Source organism: Barbus barbus, assembly GCF_936440315.1.
Source record: "Barbus barbus genome assembly, chromosome: 46".
Classification (NCBI taxonomy): Eukaryota; Metazoa; Chordata; class Actinopteri; order Cypriniformes; family Cyprinidae; genus Barbus; species Barbus barbus.
Window position 1 is genome coordinate 14,609,639 of NC_136724.1, and position 23,994 is coordinate 14,633,632.

At 40.5% G+C, this 23,994-nt stretch overlaps 2 protein-coding genes across 5 annotated transcripts in view; both read right to left on the reverse strand.

Annotated features, from left to right (window-relative positions):
* The window catches only part of LOC306864887 (phospholipid-transporting ATPase IB-like), a 61,581-nt gene extending 50,747 nt beyond the window's left edge, over nucleotides 1-10,834 (reverse strand). Inside the window, exons 1-2 of one of the 3 annotated variants that reach the window (XM_079409166.1) lie at nucleotides 10,579-10,834; nucleotides 7,430-7,531 (exon numbers count right to left, since the gene is read on the reverse strand). In XM_079409166.1, coding sequence (XP_079265292.1) covers nucleotides 7,430-7,531; nucleotides 10,579-10,621 — 145 coding nt within the window. In that variant the 5' untranslated portion in view covers nucleotides 10,622-10,834. The remainder of the gene's footprint in view (nucleotides 1-7,429; nucleotides 7,532-10,578) is intronic. The other 2 variants (XM_079409167.1, XM_079409168.1) reach the window with 2 other exon arrangements.
* A 6,187-nt stretch (nucleotides 10,835-17,021) lies between these two features.
* Nucleotides 17,022-23,293, reverse strand: rnf6 (ring finger protein (C3H2C3 type) 6). Of its 2 annotated transcripts, none has more exons than XM_079408823.1 (4): nucleotides 23,215-23,293; nucleotides 21,723-21,878; nucleotides 21,429-21,542; nucleotides 17,022-20,927 (listed from the first exon to the last, which is right to left on the reverse strand). In XM_079408823.1, exons 2-4 carry the CDS (start codon nucleotides 21,862-21,864, stop codon nucleotides 19,078-19,080), a joined length of 2,106 nt encoding a protein of 701 aa, XP_079264949.1. In that variant the 5' UTR covers nucleotides 21,865-21,878; nucleotides 23,215-23,293; the 3' UTR covers nucleotides 17,022-19,077. The 2 variants fall into 2 exon arrangements, with proteins under 2 accessions (XP_079264949.1, XP_079264950.1); XM_079408824.1 differs by having other exon boundaries at nucleotides 17,034-20,927; nucleotides 21,723-21,881; nucleotides 23,215-23,277.
* Between the last annotated feature and the right edge of the window lie 701 nt (nucleotides 23,294-23,994).

Here is a 23,994-nt window from a genome sequence, read left to right on the forward strand (position 1 = left end):
CATGATCATACTAAGGGCTATATTTCCATTAGATCTATGTGCTTTCTGACATCGCATTCTGAAAAGTTCTCTTCCTTCTAACAACATGATCTTAACTTATGAGGAGCAGGGTGTAAATGTAGCAAGCACTCGTCTCTTTGGTGTCAAAGGCCAGCTTGACCACTGATAACTTGCCACTAACTGAGAACTGTGTTAACTTGTAATTATGTATGGTGTCATATATTTTAGCGCTGAAGACACTGGCTCTTAAATGTGTTTTTATGTAGTCATAAATTATGGCTAATGTATCCTTCAAGGTGACTCTGGGCACCTTCAGACCTAACTGTATCATGAACCACAGCAATGAGCTAGTGGGTGAAGTTCAAACTAGAGGCACTCAAATCGTTCTGCATCAGGACCCAGATTTTACAAGTAGTGTTTATTATACAAAATTAAAAAACTTCAAATTAAACATTGAGATATACATACAATTAATTGCATAGATCCAGCAGTATGCAGACTTTAATACAATATTGTGTTATTATTTATAAGTTTTTGCTCTAAACTAGTTTGAACGTTTGACGTACAGCCTGTGAAATAATAGGAAACATTTTACTACAAAATTTCAATAATGTTATCCTAACAATGCATGCTTATCTTATTTTAATTTACCATTATATTTTCCCTTCTGGCGACCTACTGAGAACCACTGCTGTAAACACCTGTCATGTTTCCAGATCTGCCTCACTAAATAAATATACAAAGCAACGTGAACCAGAAGTTCATAAAAGTTCCTCAGTAGGACGTACTCTGCTAGGGCCAAAGAATCACATGACACACTTTTCACCACACATCTCATATCCCGCTCTGAACGATCACTTTCTTCCTCTAACTTTTTCATTTTCTCTTTACACTACTTATTCTTCCAATCCCAACCTCAGCCATTCAATCTTAATGGCCAGACCAGCAGACACTTTGTACCCGATTAACATCACAGAACTGTAAAATCAGCAACATATTGGTAAATTATGTGCATTGACTGGACAGATACATGACAAACCTTTCATAATGGACACACAGGCTCTGGTTAAGATTATTAACAAGCACTCAGTTCAAGTTGCCCAACATGTGCTGATAAAACTGGGAAGTTGAGTGCTACACTGACTTTTGCCCTCAGATAAAGAACAAGAAAGAATCACTAATTGGAGCGTTTTTGTGTGAGCAGCATATAAATCAGACCCAAACACTTAATAACTGCACAACATTTCAGCTCAAAACATGATTGAAAACTTGATTTCCAAAGTGAAAAATAGAACCTAACACCCCGAAGCCTACTGTTTTATTTAGTTTTTATTATTTATCTTTATAGCAATCAGTTAACAATATAAGTACAAATATTGCTAAATTTATTTATCTATTTATTGATAAATGGTGTAATGTGCACAACATTTCAGCTCAAAACATGGTTAAAAACTTGATTTCCAAAATAAAAAATGTATATTAATACCCTAAAACCTTTTTTAAAATCTTTATAGCAATAAATTAACGATATAAAACTAAATATATAAAGGTTATATACAGTATAAAGGTTAATGTAAAAATTGCCTTACGTGCAGTTAGAGTTGTAAAGAGGCCTTTCTGAAACTTTCCCAAAAAATCCTGGTAAGTTTCCAGTAATATACCAGAAATGTTCCATCTGTTTGCAAACCTATGTGCAATTTACATATTTGCATACAATTTTTTATTCGAGTGTTGATTATCTAAAAATAAATGGCCATTGAATTTAATAATTTGAGCTATACCAGGGCTCACCAAACTTGTTCCTGGAGTGTCGGTGTCCTGCAGAGTTTAGCTCCAACCCTAAACACACCTGAACCAGCTAATCAAGGTCTTGCTTGCTATACTTGAAACTTCAAGGCAGGTGTGTTGAGGCAAGTTGGAGCTAAACTCTTCAAGACACTGGCCCTCCAGGAACGAGTGTGGTGACCCCTGGGCTAGACTGTTAATTGTAACCTTAATATTATAGTAATGTGCAAGTTAAAGGGGTCCCTTTACTGCATTATAGCTGAGAGATACTGTAGATATTTTATTCTTAATAACATTAAGCATGTAAAAAAATAACGTGTCAATTACATATGTGCTTCTGATTAGTGATGTCTGAACCTATCACGGAGTTTGACCCTGGGCACAGTCTGGGGTGAGTGTGGTCATTTGGCCATCTGCCAGCTTTTCACCACTAAAAAGCAGTATGCTTTTAAATTATGAATAGCCCTGGTTGCATTATTCATCCCTACGCCTTTGTAACCGTGCTCACTTTACCCACCGCATTCTCTTATACCGCATGCATTCATTCAGCGGGCCTCTCATATTCCATGCAATATCACTGCACATCTCTCCGTCTTTATTATACTACTCTGATTAGTCAGACTATGGTCATGCTGTTCAAATGGGTGTCAAATTCCTCTGTTGTCTAGAATTTTCTGCAAACCCCAACACAATGGCACTGGAACCGGTTCAAGGGGACAGTGAACAGGCTAATATAGATGACCCAGCAAAAGCCAAAGTCAAAAAAATATTACATGCTCAAGGAGGCTCTTAATTTGCAAATTTCATACAGCTACAGTCTCCCACTAGGGATGGGCGATACTAGTAATTTGTTCAATTCAAATGCAAATATCAGTGGTACTGATACCTCTAATAAATATAAAGTTTTTGTGATTTCTGAGGGGAAAATGTCATTCCTATACCAAGTCCTATATCATAGAAAATTAACATGGCAAACATTGCTCTGTTTGTCCAGGATCATTATCAAAATTATGACAAATCTGTCCCTTGATTTTTCAGTCATGAAAAACTATTTAAATAATCAAGAAACTCTATGTAAATAATTGTATGTCTATTAAAAATGTATAAATTGATGCTATGTTTCTAACACATTAAAAAAGTGCCTAAAACACATTGACATTTTTTTATTTGTTTTTCTTTTGGGGGGGGGGGGGGGGGGGGGGGTCAACTGAAATTAATTAATTAATTAATAATATAAAGTTGTATTTTGAAAATACAAAAAGTTGTGTAAAAGTATTTCAAAGGTCAAAGTTCACAATAAAAAGCTGTTCACACACTTGGACATACATTATTAATTTAATATTTTTAATTAGTTCTTTTAAACATGTCATTGGTTTTACATTGTTTAATGTTTGTATGAAATATTTTTACTAAAAAAGTAATAATTTATTCATCATAGTATGATTAGAGATATTTTGAGATGACACTGACACCAATTTAGAAGAAACTTAGCTTCATAATTTAAGTTACAAAGTTACAGACCTTTCTTGTGTAAAATAATGAAATAATAAACTAAAGAATAAAAGTCAGGTTTTCCTTATTATTAGTAATAATGTCAAAATTAAATTTCAATAAATACTATCACTATACTAAATACTATTATATGGGAGAAAAATGAACAGAACAAAAAACTCAAAACTTAAAAAATATGAAAAACAGCTAAAGTTGAAAAAAAAAATCTACATTTTTTGAAAATGCTGTGACTTTTCAGCATTCTGGTGATGAGCAACACTACCTGCTAAAAATATTTTTTTTTCCTGATGCACATTAACTTTCATGCCAATTAAATAATAAAAGCATTGCTATTAAATGAACCACTGAGGATCAATTCTATGTGGATCAATCCTCTCAATGTGGCATCAATATCAGAAGCATCAATAATTGATCCGCCCATCCCAAGTTCCCACATGCTCACGTGTGGCCACTCCACCAGACGTTTGGAAACCCATTACCTACAGAGCCCCGTCTAGACTTCCTGCGGCCTCGACGTGACATGTTGTTCCCGTTGCCAAGGTGACCCACAGGTCCTGGTGGCCCCCAAGGGGAACGGGGGTGCAGCTTGGGGGCCGCTATGGCGATGGAAAAGGGTGAATGAGGAATGAAAGCCTCTTACAGGCACAGTGACCAGGGAGGGTAATCCTCTTTCTGTCGGCTCTGCAACTTCACCTGTATCTAATCCTGACCAGGCTTTATCCCAGAGCACAGGTGAGATCATTCACTTACACCACCAGGCACGTCAGCCACCCGCTACTTCATGCACAGCACAAGCCATGCAAGCGTCACAGTCTGCTTATCGACTAACACCCACATCAGAAGTACTGTTATTTCCGTTATGCATGCATGCATTTTGGTGCATCACTTGATGCATGCTAGGAGTGGGCGATACGACCAAAATCTCTTTATTACTGCACGTAAATTATTTCATTTTATGAGAAACTTTAATTCATGATAATGACATACAGGTGCTGGTCATAAAATTCAAATATCATGAAAAAGTTGATTTATTTCAGTAATACCATTCAAAAAGTGAAACTTGTATATTATATTCATTCATTACACACAGACTGATATATTTCAAATGTTTATTTCCTTTCATTTTGATGATTATAACTGACAACTAATGAAAGTCCCAAATTCAGTATCTCAGAAAATTAGAATATTGTGAAAATGTTCAATATTGAAGACATCTGGTGCCACACTCTAATCAGCTAAATAACTCAAAACACCTGCAAAAGCCTTTAAATGGTCTCTCAGTGTAGTTCTGTAGGCTACACAATCATGGGGAAGACTGCTGACTTGACAGTTGTCCAAAAGACGACCGTTGACACCTTGCACAAGGAGGGCAAGACACAAATGGTCATTGCTAAAGAGGCTGGCTGTTCACAGAGCTCTGTGTCCAAGCACATTAATAGAGAGGCGAAGGGAAGGACAAGATGTGGTAGAAAAAAAGTGTACAAGCAATAGGGATAAGCGCACCCTGGAGAGGATTGTGAAACAAAACCCATTCAAAAATGTGGGGGAGATTCACAAAGAGTGGACTGCAGCTGGAGTCAGTGCTTCAAGAACCACCACGCACAGACGTATGCAAGACATGGGTTTCAGCTGTCGCATTCCTTGTGTCAAGCCACTCTTGAACAAGAGACCGCGTCAGAAGCGTCTTGCCTGGGCTAAAGACAAAAAGGACTGGACTGCTGCTGAGTGGTCCAAAGTTATGTTCTCTGATGAAAGTAAATTTTGCATTTCCTTTGGAAATCAAGGTCCCAGAGTCTGGAGGAAGAGAGGAGAGGCACATAATCCACGTTGCTTGAGGTCCAGTGTAAAGTTTCCACAGTCATTGATGGTTTGGGGTGCCATGTCATCTGCTGGTGTTGGTCCATTGTGTTTTCTGAGGTCCAAGGTCAACGCAGCCGTCTACCAGGAAGTTTTAGAGCAGTTCATGCTTCCTGCTGGTGACCAACTTTATGGAGATGCAGATTTCATTTTCCAACAGGACTTGGCACCTGCACACACTGCCAAAGCTACCAGTACCTGGTTGAAGGACCATGGTATCCCTGTTCTTGATTGGCCAGCAAACTCGCCTGACCTTAACCCCATAGAAAACCTATGGGGTATTGTGAAGAGGAAGACGCAATACGCCAGACCCAACAATTCAGAAGAGCTGAAGGCCACTATCAGAGCAACATGGGCTCTCATAACACCTGAGCAGTGCCACAGACTGATCGACTCCATGCCACGCCGCATTGCTGCAGTAATCCAGGCCAAAGGAGCCCCAACTAAATATTGAGTGCTGTACATGCTCATACTTTTCATGTTCATACTTTTCAGTTGACCAACATTTCTAAAAATCATTTTTTTTGCATTGGTCTTAATTGATATTCTAATTTTCTGAGATACTGAATTTGGGACTTTCATTAGTTGTCAGTTATAATCATCAAAATTAAAGCAAATAAACATTTGAAATATATCAGTCTGTGTGTAATGAATTAATCTAATATACAAGTTTCACTTTTTGAATGGTATTACTGAAATAAACTTTTTCATGATATTCTAATTTTATGAGCAGCACCTGTATACCAGTATATTTTTGCTATTAAAAATAAGGACAAAGCAGCAAATTACAAACATAGGACATATATACAAATTAAATAAGATTTTCAGGTGCAGTAGGTTTATTTAACATGCAGTATAAAAATGAATAATCAAATGTAAATATAAATATTCTTATTCAAAATACAAGTTATTCAGTCAAGAGCATAACTTTTGTAGAGTTATTTTCTCTTTTTCCTTTGTTGTTAGATTAACTTTATTGACACAGACGGCAGCAGGTTTATTAGGCTGCTGACACTTTAAAGTAACAGCTCACCCAAAGATTAAAATTAGCTGAAAATGATCTCACCCTCAGGTCATCCAAGATGAAAATGAGTTTGTTTCTTCATCGGAACAGATTTGGAGAAATTTTGCATTACATCACTTTCTCACCAATGGATCCTCTACAGTGAATGGGTGCCGTCAGAATGAGAGTCAAAACAGCTGATAAAAATGTCACAATGAATAAACATGAATCTAGTCCATCAATGAACATCTTGTGAAGAGAAAAGCTGTGTGTCTGTAAGAAACCGATTAATCTTTAATATGTTTTTAACTAATAACGCTGCCAGTGAAAAAGTTGTCTTTTCTGAATCAGGAGTGAAATATGCTAAGATCAAGCACCATTTAAAGAGAAAAACCAAGTCCAAAATCGTTCAAAACAAATATGTCAATGGATTTTGATGTGAAAGGACAACAGGGGATGGACTTTTTAAAAGGAGGAAGTGTTATCATGGATTATGGGCTCGCTAAAAGGAACAGTTTAAGTTAAAGCATCTTGATGGATTTGTTTCTTACAAACACACAGCTTTTCACTTTACAAGACATTAACTGATGGACTGGAGTCGTGTGGATTACTTGTAGATTATTGTGATGTTTTTATCTTCTGTTTATACTCTCATTCTGACGGCACCCATTCACTGCAGAGGATCCACTGGTGAGCAAGTGATGTAATGCTAAATTTCTCCAAATCTGTTCTGATGAAGAAACAAACTCATCTACATATTGAATGGCCTGAGGGTAAGTAAATTTTAAAGAATTTTTCATTTTAGGGTGAACTATTCCTTTAAAACCTCACGCACGGATCTAATATATTGATACACATAAACGATTTTCTCCCAACTTATTACATTCACTTAAACATAACCGACTGTGTTTACAAACCTACTCAATGGACATTTTAACATAAACGTGAGCTTTTGACCATTCAAGCATTCAATAACTAACATCAAGCAGTTCTCGCTCTATATTTTCTCTTTCACATGTTTCTTTACCACTCTAACATCTAACGCTGTATCTCTAACAATACACACTTGAAATATTCGCAACAATATATACCGTCATACCGCCCAGCCCTAATGCATGCCATGTCTGTGTGCATGTGATGAAAGAGTGCAGCGAACGTTAGCTTTATTAGTCTATCCATGCAGTGTGGGCTGACGGAAGCGGTGGCTTCATGCACCTGTGAGGCTCCAAGCAGTAGCAGGAGGCAGCGGCCCGCTTGAGGGGGAGCACTCACTTTTCTCAAACCTGTCTGCCAGGTGGGAACACATGTTGGAGCCAATGGGCTGGTCCTGCCGGAGGGGGGAGTCCTGGCTAAGAGGGGTCAACACTAACTGTTCTGGAGGAGCCCCAACAAGGGTTGCCATAAGAAAAAAACAACACAAGATATCAAGTCAGTAAGACCACAGAGCAAAACACTCTTAGAAATGTGCTTTTAGGGATGAGAAATGGTGCTCAAGCGTTAATATTTAAAATAACTCTCTCAATAGAAAGCCTTTTTTATATAGTGTAAAGGGGCCCCTGACATGTCAAAAAGATTATTGTCGATTACTTTTTGATTTATCTTCACCTTACTGACTATCATTCATCACCTTTATGTTCAATAATGCCTCACATTACAACACAAAGCAAGTCATTTTTTCTCTGTCTAACATGAAATGAAAAAGCAATGCTTTAAATGTGTCATCTTTCTCCTTAAAATGTTTCTCAACTCAAAATAATTGTTTAATATTCAAAAAATAATAATAAAAGGCTATTGTGGTGCTTAATAAGAGAATAATTCAGAAGGATTTATTATTATCTAAGTGAGCAGACTTGCTAATGTAAACAGAAAATAATAAATCAAATAAAAGTCATTATTAATTTATAAGATTAAATGATGAGTTAATATCTATTTTCTCCTATCATCTTCCCACAATGATGAATCTGTATAATGCAAATGACTGTAATTTACAAAACATTCTTTTAATCAGGTGAAGAATAGTTACAAACACCAACTTTTCAGATGCTTTAAGTAACCTAATGGCTAATTTTAATAGTATTTCAAGCAATGGATGACATAATGACATTGCATTAATTACCTTAATTAGTTATATTCCATTGACAAATAATTCTATTCCACCAAAAAATTATTGACAAAGCATTTATAGAAGTAGAACCTATAAACAGTGTTTTTAGGTAATCCCTACTGGCATTCTGACAAGAGAAAAATATGCTAAAATAAAGTATAATGTGTGTTTAATTCATATACAGCTTTATATTTTGATGTAAATACAGAAACTTTGTCTTATCTGCATCCCATCAGTTTAATGTGATATATATTAATATTTATTGACACTTTGTAATTTAAGAAGTCAATAAAATAGATCAGTTCCCTACCATGAGTGATGAGTTTACAGTTGCTGCCCCCATGTGGCCTTTAAAAGTGATGCACAGAAACGCTGAACAGTACGGCTGATCACTAAAACAGGGCCCTTTAATGAATTACATCATTGCTTCTGTGATTATGTAAGCCAAACGTGACATCAGAAGCTTATCTTTTGTCAAATGACTACAACACACTCTAAAACAACAACAACACAATCTAATCACTCTATGTATGTAGAAGCACTTGATTTGACATGCATGTTATTTTGCTTCTGCTCTAACTTATACACGAACATACAGAGAACAAAGTCGAAGGAAAACATCTGTCAGTCATCTCTTAACATGAGCAGAACCGATAAGTCTCACGTTTCACGGAATTACAAAAGAGGTTACCAACAATATGGCTCCTGCATGTTAATTCTGGAACATGCTGGGTCAGAGCAGGCCAAACAAATGCTGTGAACAAACCTTCATTGTAATCCACAATGCATATGTTTCAGTCTGTCAAAAAGACTCCATCCTCGGTGTCATCACCCCACAAAGCCCTGCCGGTTAAACACATGCTGGAACTGACCTGCTGCCAAAACACGCTGCAATCTCTCAAACCTGGCACCAACGTTCAAATCTCAAGAGCAGTGTATTTGTGATGTATTCTTGGCCCCTGTTTGGTGCATTACTCCGAAACCCAACAGGCAGTCCACTGACGTCTAGAGAATGATATGTAAACTTTTACTAAGATTTGTAATAATAATAAATGTCTTAATGGCTCATTTGCATTCAGAACAGAGCATATAAAAGACTGCAGTGATGCAGTAAGTGGTTTTCTTTCAGTGGTTTGCAGTCTTTTGATTTTAAACCGACATTGCTAGGATTTGAAAAAGCAATGCTTTATTGCATAAAACAGATCTCAATGCTAAATTGAGATTTTAGCCATATATTGCATGCATTTGTAAGCTTACACTCTACACTTTAAGTCTTTGTCACTTTCAATTGCTTTCAGTTTTTGTTTCACGGTTAATTCAATTTGTTAGTTTCTAGCTGTCTAGCTATTTGTGATATTTACTTCCAATTTCTAAGTGAAAACTGTTTCAAAGTGAACCCAAATTTTTTTCAGTGTGTATACAAATGACACACAATTAAGTAAGATCCTTTTAAGGTGTTGCTTGAAGGTAACACTAAAAATGTTTTATGTTATAACATCTTGAATTTCTGCTATTTCCTATCTGTTGAAGGGTTTTTACATTTTTTAAATCATTAATAATTTATATAAAATCAAAGTCATTAAATGATTTAATTGGGTTGATTTTAATTTATTCTTTTGGTACATTTTGTTTACATTCTATATTATAAAATAATTTATTTATTTATTAATATTTTAATAAAAGGGAGACAGTAAAACTGCCGGACATTAACAACATTAGAAAAGAGCAAAGATAAACCCTACATAAATGTAACTAATAAGCCTGTACCTGCTACATGACAGCATCTAATTTAAATGACATGTTCTTATATTTTACTTAAATGTAAAGCAATGAATAAAAAGCTAGATAACGTGCACATGATGACCTCAACAGGTGAATATATGAGCTTAGAAAGTTAGAGCGCTTTAAACAGTCACGTGATGAGCTAAATAACCACCAACAGGGAGTTTCTCTGTTAAAGGTCTATGCAGATCTGGATGAGATTAATCGTAACCGCATCGGAGTTTATCTCAAAAGAACAGCTGCCGCTAATTTCCCCCCAATCACCTGAAAAGCGAACATCACCCTAGTAACCCATTTGTATATAGTGAAAATGACAGGTCACCTACAAGAGAGCCTCACTAGACTGGACAGGTGGAATATATCTGATGCTTTTCTAATGTGTGTATATGTATAGCTAGCATTAGGTATGTATATGATATAGCAATTAATAATGTACACATAGAGGAACATGCGAATATCCAGAGCACCGAAGAAAATGCATGCATAAACAGTGCCAGTGTGCGTCGCCCGTGTCAGCAGATTATGTCACACTCACCTCCCTCGCTGTGGATCTTCTTCGAGCGTCTGTTGAAGTACATTCTGCACGTATGTGTGGAGCTTCCAGCAGCGGCAGCGAGATGATGGCATACTCGGGCTTCAGCGGGGATATGCGGGCCACAGGCGCAGGGATGCGGTGTTTGATGGAGGCAGCATAGTTCTTGATGATGGGTCACCCTCAGCCGCGCGCACTGGCTCGGGAACGCGCTCCTGCCATCCTACTGATCCGTCGCGTGCACGCGCGCTCCGTCATCAGACCCCGCCTGTCCCAAATGGACACTTAAGCTGTAGCCTACAATACGCCCTTGTGTGCTCTGGACTGGTCTCATTTAATTACTAATATATGTACATTTTCATTTATTTAAATATTGTACATATTCAGCTTTAGAGTATTTGGTTGGTTTAAGACTTTACCCTGATTTAATAATTAACAATGTTGTATCTTTGAACTGCATTGATTCAGGGTTAAAGGTGGCCTTTATGAATGAATCAATATTTAACTAGCCTATATATTTAACAATAGAAACAATATTTTGCTAAAAAAAAGTCTTAAGTTTTTTACTAAATTATATATACAGTCAGGTCCATATATATTTGGACACTGACACAATTTTCATAATTTTGGCTCTGTATGCCACCAGAATAGAATTAAAATGAAACATGAAACTGAAGTGTAGACTTAAGGTTTAATTCAAGGGGTTGAACAAAAATAACACAAAACGCTTTTAGGAATTACAACAATTTTTATACACAGTCCCCCCATTGTTAGGGGTAGGCATGGGCGATACCTCTTATTTTATTTTCGATCCGATACCGATATTTTCAAGCCCAATATCGATACCGATTCCTCTAAATTAATCTGATATTTTAAATGATTAAAAGAATATAATCAGTAATTACACTCACTTAATATTGGATTTTAAAGCCATGATTTTTTTTTTAAACATTTCATAGGCCTTTTTTTGTTTAGACTATCAGAAATAAAATATACTAAAATTGTATTTTAGCCGTTTAATGGGGCAGTAATCTCAAAGGTGCACCTATACCCTTAAAAGGGACCATATTAGTACCATACAAGTATGCATAAGGTGTGTTAGATAAGGTGTACCTTTGAGGGTACCTCAAGAAAAATAAACATGTGTTGCATAAGTACTAAAATTTATTATTATTATTATTATTACCATGGTAAATTTGTGGTTACTGCAGTTTTACTGTGGTTACTGTAATAAAACCATGGTTAATATTTTGTAAAAGGTTGCCAGGCTGTTGTACCCCTAAAGGTGAAACTTTAGCATATTTCTTTTTCTGTCAGATTTATTAACAGCAATTACAGAACATAACACAATCTATTTGAACTTTCAACAACCAGTTTAAATATATTTACTTACACAAACCAACCTATTTAAAATAAATATTACATTTACACAAAAGTTTGGGGTTATTAAGATTTTGTAATATTTTTTAAATAAGTCTCATGCTCACCAAGGCTGCACTTATTTGAACAAAATACAGCAACATTGTGAAATATAATTAAAAAAGAATTACTTTCTATTTTAATATATTTTAAAATATAGTTTAAAATGCATCTGTGATCAAAGCTGTATTTTCAGCATCATTACTCCAGTCTTCAGTGTCACGTGATCCTTCAGAGATTATTCTAATATTATTTGCTGAAACATTTCTGATTATTGCCGCTTCATATTTGTGTGGAAACGGTGATGCTGTCACGAATCTGGTCCATGCTCTTCCGGACAATCACCACCAGATGTCACTCACTCACCACATTGACTCTCACACCACACTTCTCTGGACTGCAATACCCACAATCCATTGCACTGACGACACGCAGCTGATTACACTGATCACACAGCTGAATTCACTGATCACCCCATCACACACACTATTTAACCTGGGACTTGCTCTAGCTCAGGGCCGAGTATTGTTAGCGTATATCACTCCCCAAGCGATAGCAACTCTACAGAGCCATCGTCCTAGTCTTGCCTTGTTTTCCTGCCGTGTCTGACCCTGCCCGTGTTTCCTGGATTAACCCTTCGCCTTGCCGTTTGGACTGTGTTCGCTCCCCGTTTGGATTATTGCTCTTGACTCTGGATTCTCTCTCTGCCTTGCCCCTTTGGATACTGTTCGCTCATCGTTGACCCACGCTTGCTCCACGGATTGCTCTGTCTTGCCCTTGCCATACCTGTTTGCCGATCTCTGACCCTGCCTGTTTTCTGACCATGTTTCAAAATAAAGCTTTGCATATGGATCCGCATGTCTCACGTCTCGTCAGCCCCGTAACAGAATACTCGGCCACACAAGGATCCAGCGGCTTTTCCAGAGGACATTGGCCAGGTATGGACACTGCACGACTGTTGTTAACCCTCGAGCAGGGTTTGAGACCGCTCGAGGAATACATACAGGAGTACTTAGATCTCGCCTATTTTTCTGATCTGCCGGACTATGCACTAATAGACTTTTTTTGTGAGGGCATCAATCAGCCGCTCAAACGACAGTTAATCCGTGAGGGTCCCCGTGCGTCACTCAGTCAATTTATGGACTATGCTTTACTGTGTGTGGGCTCCTCTTTTACTGTGGGTGTCGCGGAGGAACACGACACCTCACTCACTCACAAAATGGCGGCAGCAACAGCACCCCTTCACGTCGTCGCCGTCAAGCCAGAGTCTGCTCACGTCATGCCTGCCAAGCCAGAGTCTGCTCACGTCATGCCTGCCAAGCCAGAGTCTGCTCACGTCATGCCTGCCAAGCCAGAGTCTGCTCACGTCATGCCTGCCAAGCCAGAGTCTGCTCACGTCATGCCTGCCAAGCCAGAGTCTGCTCACGTCATGCCTGCCAAGCCAGAGTCTGCTCACGTCATGCCTGCCAAGCCAGAGTCTGTCACACCCAAGGATTTAAGGTCAGTCCTTCAAGTTCCCTGTCTGATATCCAGTGTGATGGACCCACCACTGATGTCAGTGCGAGTAGCTGGCATTCCCAGGGCCTCAACCCTGTCTGTTACAGAGACTGTTCCCCTGACCTCAGTACTTCCCGTTATGGCGGTTGCCATTTTGAGTGTGTGGGCTGCACACTGTGCTCCTGAGGCCTCTCCTGTCCACGAGTCTGCTCCAGTGCCTCCAGAGGTGGCGGCTTCCGCTGCAGAACCTCCCGAAGTGGTGGCACCCGTCCCTGAACTCGCTGTCTGCCCTGTCACGGCCACGGAGGCCGTTCCTGACCTCATGGTCTGCCCTGTCACGGCCATGGAGGCCGTTCCTGACGTCACTGTCTACCCTGTCACGGCCACGGAGGCTGTTCCTGAACTCACGGTCTGTCCTGTCACGGCTAAAGAGGCCGTCTGTGAGCTCTCGCCCTGTCCTGTCACGGCTAAAGAGGCCGTCTGTGAGCTCTCGCCCTGTCCCGTCACGGCTAAAGAGGCCGTCTGTGAGCTCTCGCCCTGTCCCGTCACGGCTAAAGAGGCCGTCTGTGAGCTCTCGCCCTGTCCTGTCACGGCTAAAGATGCCGTCTGTGAGCTCACGCCTTGTCCTGTCACGGCTATAAACGCAGTCTATGAATCCTCGTCCTACCCTGCCACGCCCCCTGAGATCATGAATGCTCTCCCTGTATTGTCTGTCTCTGCTCTCCCTGTGTTGTCTGTCTCTGTTTCCCCCAGATCTCAGACTCTGCCATGGTTTCCTGCCCAGTCTGCTTCCTGGCGAGGGTCTTCTGCTCAAGTCTGGTGGTCCTCTGCCCCACCATGGTGGTCTTCTGCTCGGGTCTGGTGGTCGTCTGCTCCGCCGTGGTGGTCTTCTACTCCGGTCTGGTGGGCTCCTGGTCCGTCTACTCCGCCCTGGTGGGCTCTAGCTCGGGTCTGGTGGTCGTCTGCTCCGCCGTGGTGGTCTTCTACTCCGGTCTGGTGGGCTCCTGGTCCATCTACTCCGCCCTGGTGGGCTCTTGCTCGGGTCTGGTGGTCGTCTGCTCCGCCGTGGTGGTCTTCTACTCCGGTCTGGTGGTCATCTACTCCGCCCTGGTGGGCTCCTGGTCCGTCTGCTCCGCCCTGGTGGGCTCTTGCTCTGTCCTGGTCTCCGGTTCCGCCTGGGTGTCCTGCTCTGCCGGTTCTGCCTCAGTCCCCGGTCTTCCCACTTCCTCACAGACCTGGCCCTCCGTCCCTCCCCCTGTTCCGCCTCCGCTCCACCGCCCTCCTGGATTATTTGGAAGCGTCTGGAAGCCGCTCCTTGGGGGGGGGGGCTATGTCACGAATCTGGTCCATGCTCTTCCGGACAATCACCACCAGATGTCACTCACTCACCACATTGACTCTCACACCACACTTCTCTGGACTGCAATACCCACAATCCATTGCACTGACGACACGCAGCTGATTACACTGATCACACAGCTGAATTCACTGATCACCCCATCACACACACTATTTAACCTGGGACTTGCTCTAGCTCAGGGCCGAGTATTGTTAGCGTATATCACTCCCCAAGCGATAGCAACTCTACAGAGCCATCATCCTAGTCCTAGTCTTGCCTTGTTTTCCTGCCGTGTCTGACCCTGCCCGTGTTTCCTGGATTAACCCTTCGCCTTGCCGTTTGGACTGTGTTCGCTCCCCGTTTGGATTATTGCTCTTGACTCTGGATTCTCTCTCTGCCTTGCCCCTTTGGATACTGTTCGCTCATCGTTGACCCACGCTTGCTCCACGGATTGCTCTGTCTTGCCCTTGCCATACCTGTTTGCCGATCTCTGACCCTGCCTGTTTTCTGACCATGTTTCAAAATAAAGCTTTGCATATGGATCCGCATGTCTCACGTCTCGTCAGCCCCGTAACAGATGCATTTTTCAGAATTAATTTTAAAGATGATATGTAGTAATGCGGCAATGGTTTCTTAAGATCTACTTATGCTTCTGATGCTTTTGGGAAATGCAGCCCTATTTGAACAAGCACTGTGAGCAGCAGCGAACGCTGATTGATTGGTTCTGTCTCTCAGCATTTGCGTGTGTTTCAATGAGCAGAAGAAATAGTTCTATCCAACACAATTATTTGCTAATATATTCTATTTTTCCACTTGGAAGCTTATTTTATGCACCAAGTTTCTTGATAAATAAAATTAGTGGTTAAAAAAATGCACTTTAGAATCGATATTTTTATATGAGGATCGATCCTTTCGAAGATCGATCCGCCCACCCCTAGTCAGGGGCTTAAATGTAACTGGACAAATAAATATAATCATAAATAAAATGTAAATTTTTAATATTTTGTTGAGAATCCTTTGTAGGCAATGACTGCCTTAAGTCTGGAGCTCATGGATATCACCAACGACTGGGTTTCCTCCTTTATGATGCTTTGCTGCTGCTGACTTGAGTTGTTGTTTGTGTGTCTTTCTTCCTTTAGTTTTGTCTTCAGCAAGTGAAATACATGCTCAATCGGGTTGAGATCAGGAGATTGACTTGGCCATTGCAGAATAATCCACTTTTTTACCTCCAACTCCTGGGTTGCTTTTGCTGTATGTTTTGGGTCATCATCCATTTTTACTATGAAGCGCCGCTCAATCAACTTTGCTCCATTTGTCTGAATCTGGGCAGAGAGTATATCCCTATACACTTCAGAATTCATCCAGCTGCTTCTGTTTTCTGTCACATCATCATTAAATGAATGCTCATGCCATCACACTGCTCCACCATGTTTCACAGATGATGTTGTATGCTTCGGATCATGAGCTGTTTCAAGCCTTCTCCATACTTTTTTCTTCATGTCATTATGGTACAGGCTGATCTTAATTCCATGCATTCCAAAGAATGCTTTTCCAGAAACGGTCTGGCTTTTTTTCTGGCCTTGTTTGCACCTTGCTGTGAACCCTCTGTATTTGTTCCCATAAAGATTTCTCGATTGTAGACTTTGACAGTAACACAACTACCTCCTGTAGAGTGTTCTCCCCTTGGCTGGATGCTGTGAAAGGGTTTTTCTTTACCATGGAGAGGATTCTCTTATCATCCACCAGTGTTGTCTTGTGTGGACATCCAGGCCTTTTTAGAGGTACATATTAAAGAGCTGTAATTCCTTAATCTTTCCTCCAATTGTGATGAGAATACTCTCAAATTAAAGTTTAGAGTATGAACTTTAAGCCCATATTCATTATACAACTGTAACTTGAATACATTGTGGTCAACAGCTAAAATAATAAAAAAATTGTGCCTGTGTCCAAATATAGTTCCCTGTGTGACCTCTATATACCGTATATATAAAGTTCAGATGAACCGCTTTAATTTTAAATAGAAGTCTTTTGTAACAACAATGTCTTTACTGTCACTTTTGATCAATTTAATGCATCCTTGCTAAATAAAAATATTAACTTAAAGAAAATCTTACTGCACAAAGCACATTATAGCAGTGTTTGAAAACCTTATTTGTTCCTGAAGAATATCATTACATTGTTAGGGAGCAGAGAAGAAAAAAATCAATGTGTTTTAATTTATTACATAGTAACAGAATACATATTCTTCTGTTTTAGCATCTTATTATAACATAATACATAGTCATAGCTCAATGATGTCAATTTTTCGTCATTAAATATCTAAACTTCATGGCCAAAGATCCCCCACTCGCAGATACACAACAGCTCAGAAACCATTCTGATCCATTCAGCAATATACACACATACTTACAATTCACACTTCTTACAGAACATACACACATCCTCACAACATACAGACAAAATAAAGCGATATTTTACTATACAAGAAAACAATAACATTGAGGACAGGTGTTGAATAACAGACTCTGTCTTTGTTTTAATCAAGATTCTGAAACATAAGCAGACATCTATTGTACATTGAGGAAAAGTGTACCTTGGAAAGATGCAAGGTACCACTACATTCATGATCATTCATTCAGAAGTCCTACTTCACGCTCTGCCTCACATGGCGAAGGAGCAACACTGCATGAAAATGGTCATTTAGAACAAACAGGGCTTTCAGACAAGGCCATAAGTGAAACCATTGTACGTTAAAATACTGAGGGACGGTAAGCAGGGCAGGACATATGTGTGCGGTACAAGAGCATGTGATGATAAAAACGATAAATATAGGTACGTGGAGGGTAAAAGTAGAAAAACATAATATTTAACCACAATTCAATCTCTTTCATTGCCGCCTTATCATTGCATCACCCTGGAAGAAATCTGGCCTATGACAGGCTTGAATGTACTGCCCTATAGTGCAGTGGCTGACAAGTGCTTTCAAGTGATAATCAATTTCAGCTTTTCATTAAAACATTGTGAACTATGTGCAGGGGTTTATACGCAGGTACAAATCAAGCATGCACTTACTAGCTCATTCAATATCATATAATCTGATCGGCACTCCAAAACTGTCGTTCAAATGCAAATGGCTTGCTCTCAGAAATGTAGAAATTTAATGACACTCAAAGAGGAAAGCATATTTAGTCCACAGGGAAAATAATGACCACACTTAAAAATTGAGTTCTGTAGTGTTTTGTGGAGTTGGTCATTGCCGTTTCCTGTAATATAAAGATGCAGATGCATTTCAGCATTCAATTTCAAATTCATCTACGACCAGATGCATCATTCATATCCCATGACTGTTCTTAACGACCCCATAAAAATCATACTAAAAACCTGCTTTGATTGAAAACGCATTTAAAAGAACACTGCCCAACATTACAGAGCATTTACGTGGAGGACTCATAGAGCTTCAAAACTGGTGGATTTCTCTGCAAGCGCTTAAAAGTAAAGGTTCCTTTTGAAAATGCAACTGAACCAGTGTACGGTTCTTTCTAGAATAGGTTTTACCGTTAAAACTGAAAACACAGACATTCATTTATTTACATGTCCTTAAAGAGTTTTAAGAGGTCTATCCATTTTTTTGAAGCCACTAAACTTAAAATTCGTAAGTGAGATAGAATTAAGGTACGGTTGCATTAGTGAAATTTTGGTGAAACTTCACAGGCAAAAAATATTCAACGTTTATTTTCAATAGTGTAGCAATGTACAAAGCACAGCTTACAGAGAAGTGACTTCCAAACCAAGCAGCTTTCTGTTGGTCAATGCGGTGAAAGACTTACCAACGTGAATCCGTTGCAAAAAGAAACTGTTCGCACTCACAGGAAATTCCTGATCGCATGGATACCTATTGAAATGACTAGATTTTGCCCATGAAAATTCACCAAACAGCAGTAAATGTAACCGCACCTTTGAAGCTAACATTCCTAACTCCGTCCGAGTTAGTCACGCAGTCTGTTAATATGTCCACAAAGCATAATGGTGATTGGAAGAAGAAGAAGAGATGAAAACGAAAAGGGTCTAAAAAAATAAAGCTTTTTTAAATCTCTGCATTATAGTCTTTTTCTGCTTTTGGTTCTACCTTTAGCTTGAATACAATGGATCTCAGAGAATGAAAACATTGAAGCACTATGTACAGGTGCCACTGACAGTGGAACAAAAGTCAGTCGTTCAGTCCGTTGATTGATAGCTACAGCCTGACATCATTCCTGATGGCTGGACAGAATAGGCTGCCTGCAGATGGGGCAGGTGTTGTTTTCAGATAGCCAGCGGTCGATGCAGTGGATGTGGAACTCGTGGGCGCAGGGCAAGCGGCGCAGCTTGTTGCCTTGAGCATACTCGTTGATGCAAACGCTGCAAGCGCGGCCCAGCTCGCCCTCCAAGTTGACCTGACCGTAAGTGCGTGTGACCAGGTTGTCAATCTGTTCTTTGGTGAGGCCCCTTGGGTGTTCCTCGTCTTCATCTTCATTGAGAAGGAAAAAGTGTGCCAGCCTTAAGATGGGCAATGTCCCATTTTCCACCAAGCTGTTAGTGTCCCTGCTGCTAGGTCGTCCCTCTGTCCCAGTCCTGCTCACCCGTACTTGTCCTTCCTCCTCACCCGCCACTAAACCTTCTCGTGCCGTTTCCACTCCGCCATGGGCCACACCGCCCTCGCCACTAACAACGCGGTATGCCTGGGCTCCACCAGCAGAAGCGGAGTCCTGGTTGGGAGTGACGGTCTCTGAGTCTGCTTCTGTCTCCATGAGGGAGCTGAGCTCACCAAAGCCGGTCATGATCTGGCGCAGGATAGATCTTAGCGCCATGGAGCTAGGCTCGCCAAGACCCGTCTCGGAAATGCGTCGCAGAGGGATTCGTATAGTGCTGACGTAAGTGCGGATTCCCGCACGCTCCGAGCGCGAGATGGTTCGACGAAAGCCGCCACTGTCGCTCTCGAAGGTGACTGTGTTCTCGGCAGCCCGAGCACGAGAGCGAGTGCGACTGGCAATGCTGTCCCTGTCCCGGTTCTCGCCCGGCCTGATGCGCCGCACCTGGAGGTCCAGCATGATAGTGGGGTGGCGCCGCACACCTCCGGCACCTGATACAGGCGCCTCCCCCTCTTCCTCACCTGCCTCCGGAGGATCCGTAGGAGCAGCTGGCTCTACAGTTGCCTCGCCCATTTCCATTGCTACAGCGGTACTTCCGGTGGACTCTACTGGGACGGCACTGCTGCTATGGGTGGGGCTAACATTGGAGGTGGGGTTTCTGTCCAGGGGGGAGCGGCTACGTCTTGAAGAGCGAGACAAAACCCCACCAGCTCCTGCTGCCCGACGAACACGGCCACGTGAACGAGTCCTGCTGTTTCGTGGCTCACGGGCAGCCGGCACCACCTGGGGGCCAGACTGAGGCAGAGCGGTGGGGCAGTCTGGGCCTTCATTTCCATTCTGCCCCTCCCCTGCGTTAACTGAGGAAGTTGTGACCTGTATTTGACCCCTTACAGCACCACCGTCCTGCTCTTGTGACTGAAAAGCAAGTGGAGCCTGGGGAGGAGGAGAGCTTGGCAAAGAAGGCAAGTTCCTCCTAAGAGCTGTGGGAGGAGCCTGTGAGGTCAGAGGTGGTGTTACAGGCGGAGTCGTGCTACTGCGAGTGCGGCGCACTGCAGCCCTCCTTCCCAGGGTGGGCCTGGCCGTAGAGTATGACGTGGGGTGTTGAAGTGAGTAAGGTGCAGACCTTGAAGGGTTGTAAGGGGTTGTGGGTGCAGAGGCAGAGGCAGACGACACTGGGGGAGGAGGAGGAGGAGGTGGAGGAGGAGGAGGAGGAGGAGGAGGAGGAGGCATTGGAAGTTCAGTCGGGTCAGAGGTGTCACTGTGTTCTCCAGGCTCGGGTTGCTCGTGGTTGATGTTGATCTCAAGACTGAAGCGGAACTCGCCGCTGTTAGGGTTAGTGCGGCTGACGGCACGCCATGTTTGGTTTCCGCTCTGCCCACTACGTGTAGCATTTCCTGTGCGCCGGAAAGTGTTCAGCCATTCCAACAGGGAGTCTCCATTAGAGGTCTCTGCACCTGGCTCAACTGCACCTGGAAAAGAAAGACTTATCTATCAATATTGTATATTACCAATTTCTTATCAATATTGATGAATAAAAGGGTAAGTAATGAAACAATTTACTTTCATTCAGGTTGTTTCTACTTGCACAACCTAAGCTGATTCGACAAGGATGCATTACATTTTCAAAAACATTTTTAAAAAATCTTAGCAGATTACGGTAGTTTACATTCAGAAGAATCACAAATGTGGACTGACAACAAAGTTTAACATTACATTTATGCCCCCCGTGGGTCAGATCATACATGTTTTACTATGACTGCATAAAGCTATATATCATCACAACTTTAACCCCGAGATTTATGCCCCTACACTGTTGCTAAAAAACGCAGATGCATCCTGACTTGTTTTGTAATTGCATTGTGACTCTGCCTGCAAGGTGTTTATTGCATAAAAATCCAGCTGATCATTCAAAGTAAAATTTTTAGTATAGCAGAGCAACTGAATTCAAAACCATCCTTTTCTGTCCTTACCACTACTGCCCTCTGCCTCACTGCTCTGTGGGTGTATTTCAGGGCGTGGCTGAGATGACACTCGTTCCTTTGCCCCATCCAGACGCTGTCTCAACTCCTCTGCTGTGACTTCACCTGTAATCAAACAAAGACACACCCTATTTAATATCCATATATTGTTCATTTAAGTAAAAGGCTAGGTTTGGAAATTTGTATTTCCTCACACCTTACATTTTGTAAAATGCTTTAAATATTTCTCTTTGTAAATGAAACTACATGCATCTTTGCATACGACCGGGTTCGGTGTGTTCTCACCAGGTGTTCCCAGTAGATTGCCGTCTCTCATTAGTCTGTATTCCTCCTCGCTCAGTTCATTAATGAAGTGATAGTATGCCTCCTCCCGCCGAAGCCGCTCCGCTTGACGATGACGCTCGTCTCGGCTGCCGGGAGGGTCCATCACCACAGAAACCGCTGCTTAGAGATATTACAAGATAAAAACAAAAAAACACAAAAAATGTTTAACAGATACTTAACCTGCCCAGTTATGGCTTTCTCTCTGTTCTGTTTCATTCTGTGTAACTTTTCTTTTCTCTGAATTTTTTTTTTTTTTTAATCAACATTAATATTTCAGTTTATAAGGGAACGTGTAAAATTTGTGGTCTTGTAACTGCTCATCATATATTTTAATCAACTTTGATATTATGGTTGTGTGGTGGCAAACACAATTTTAAGAATACAATGCCATTTAGGTCATTAAAATTGCATGCACAATAATTATAAAATAATAAGTAAAAAGGGATTTTAATGAAAAATAACATATCACATCATAGGACATAATAATTTCCCTAACATATCTCATGTCAACTATTCATTTTCGATTAAAAAACACGAAGACAGCAATATATATATATATACATATACACACACACACACACACACACACACACATATATATATATATAAATATAAATCACTCCAGAATCTGCCAATGATCAGTTTACAAACATGAAATCATGGTCTACGTTAATATAGAAGCCAGCTCCACATATAAATCACTGAAAATGAGACAGCAAGAAAATGCAGTCAGAATATCTTGGATATACATAAGGATAGTTTTAGCATAAACTTCTCTTGTCTAAAACACAGCCACCATTAGGAGACAGCACGACAAAATGAACGCCTCTGAGAGGCAATCCGTAAATCCTAACATGGAAGCAAAACCGCTTTGACACAGGTCAAAACACACCGAGAGCCACGTGACGTTGACAATAGCGTCAAATTAATTCATATGAATAACACCTCAATCATTTCAAACAGTATTGCTGCTCTGTAATAATACAGTAGGCCACAGAACAAGTCAGGCACCAAAACTGGGCTGTCAGCCTCACAACCAATCAGCGTCCGAGAAGCCGTGACTGACAGCCAGACTATCCACTCAGCATCGGTCAAAGGAGGGACATGACAAAGAAAAAGTCGGGCTCCATGTCAGCTAGCAACCTATTCCAGAGACAATAAAAAGCCTAGGCTAGCACTCTACACAGGGTGAAATTCACAACTGAAATTTGTCATTAAACTGTCACCATCGTCTGTCACCGAGCTGTCATTTTAAATGCGCAACACCTTTGATGGTGTCGACAGATTGCTGACAAGCTAACAGTGGGCCAATGAAAGGTTTAGAGCATTATTTTGACAAGATGGGGAAAAATGTCACTGCCACAAGAATGTAACAGAAAATATGAAATGCAACAACACTGTCCAGATTGAGAACAAAATAAGGACTCGAAGCTAGTAATAGACATGTAAGTACCTGAAACAGCAGCTGTAATATGGACGAGTTCTCTTTCCTCTCCGCTCTGATTACAGCCAAGATGGGACCAACGGAGTCACACAAACAACTGTCCGGTCAACTACCATGTGCCCAAACCAGTTCCACAGTAATACGTCAGTAACAACACTATAATGCACTTATTGATAACGTTTCTTTCCAGTTTCTTTTCTTTCTTTTCTGCAATGCTGTGTTGCTAATTGATCGTTTATCCACAATTTTATCTCATTGTTAAGTTTGCGTTTTTATACATAAATTAGCTATGTTGAATTAAAATATTATAAAATAAATTGTATTATAATAGAATCAATATTAAATGCAGTATAAGCCGCTGTTAAGTTTCATTTAATTACATAATATTATAATTTAATAATAATGTTATAGTTTGCTTTTATATATTTTAGTATTTATTATTTTAGAGTATTATGTGCGTGTGTGTTTGTGTTTACAAGCAATAATGCCTGTTTGTTATGTGAAGAGATGTAGTAAAGGTTAAAAATAGTCTGAATAACAGTAGGAAGACGAAATGCAACGAAATGCTTCATTTTTTTATTTAACATCAAATGCTACATGATATAATATCTATAATACGGTAGTGTTTTGTATAAATGTAAAAGCAAAAATGCCATTCAATATTATTGTTAATAAATGTAATATTTATAGTTAAGATAACATTTTGTGTTATTTTGTTTTATTATACTACTATTTTGTATTGTTTGCACTGTGTAAACCGTTAAATATATATTGTTAATAAACATTTCT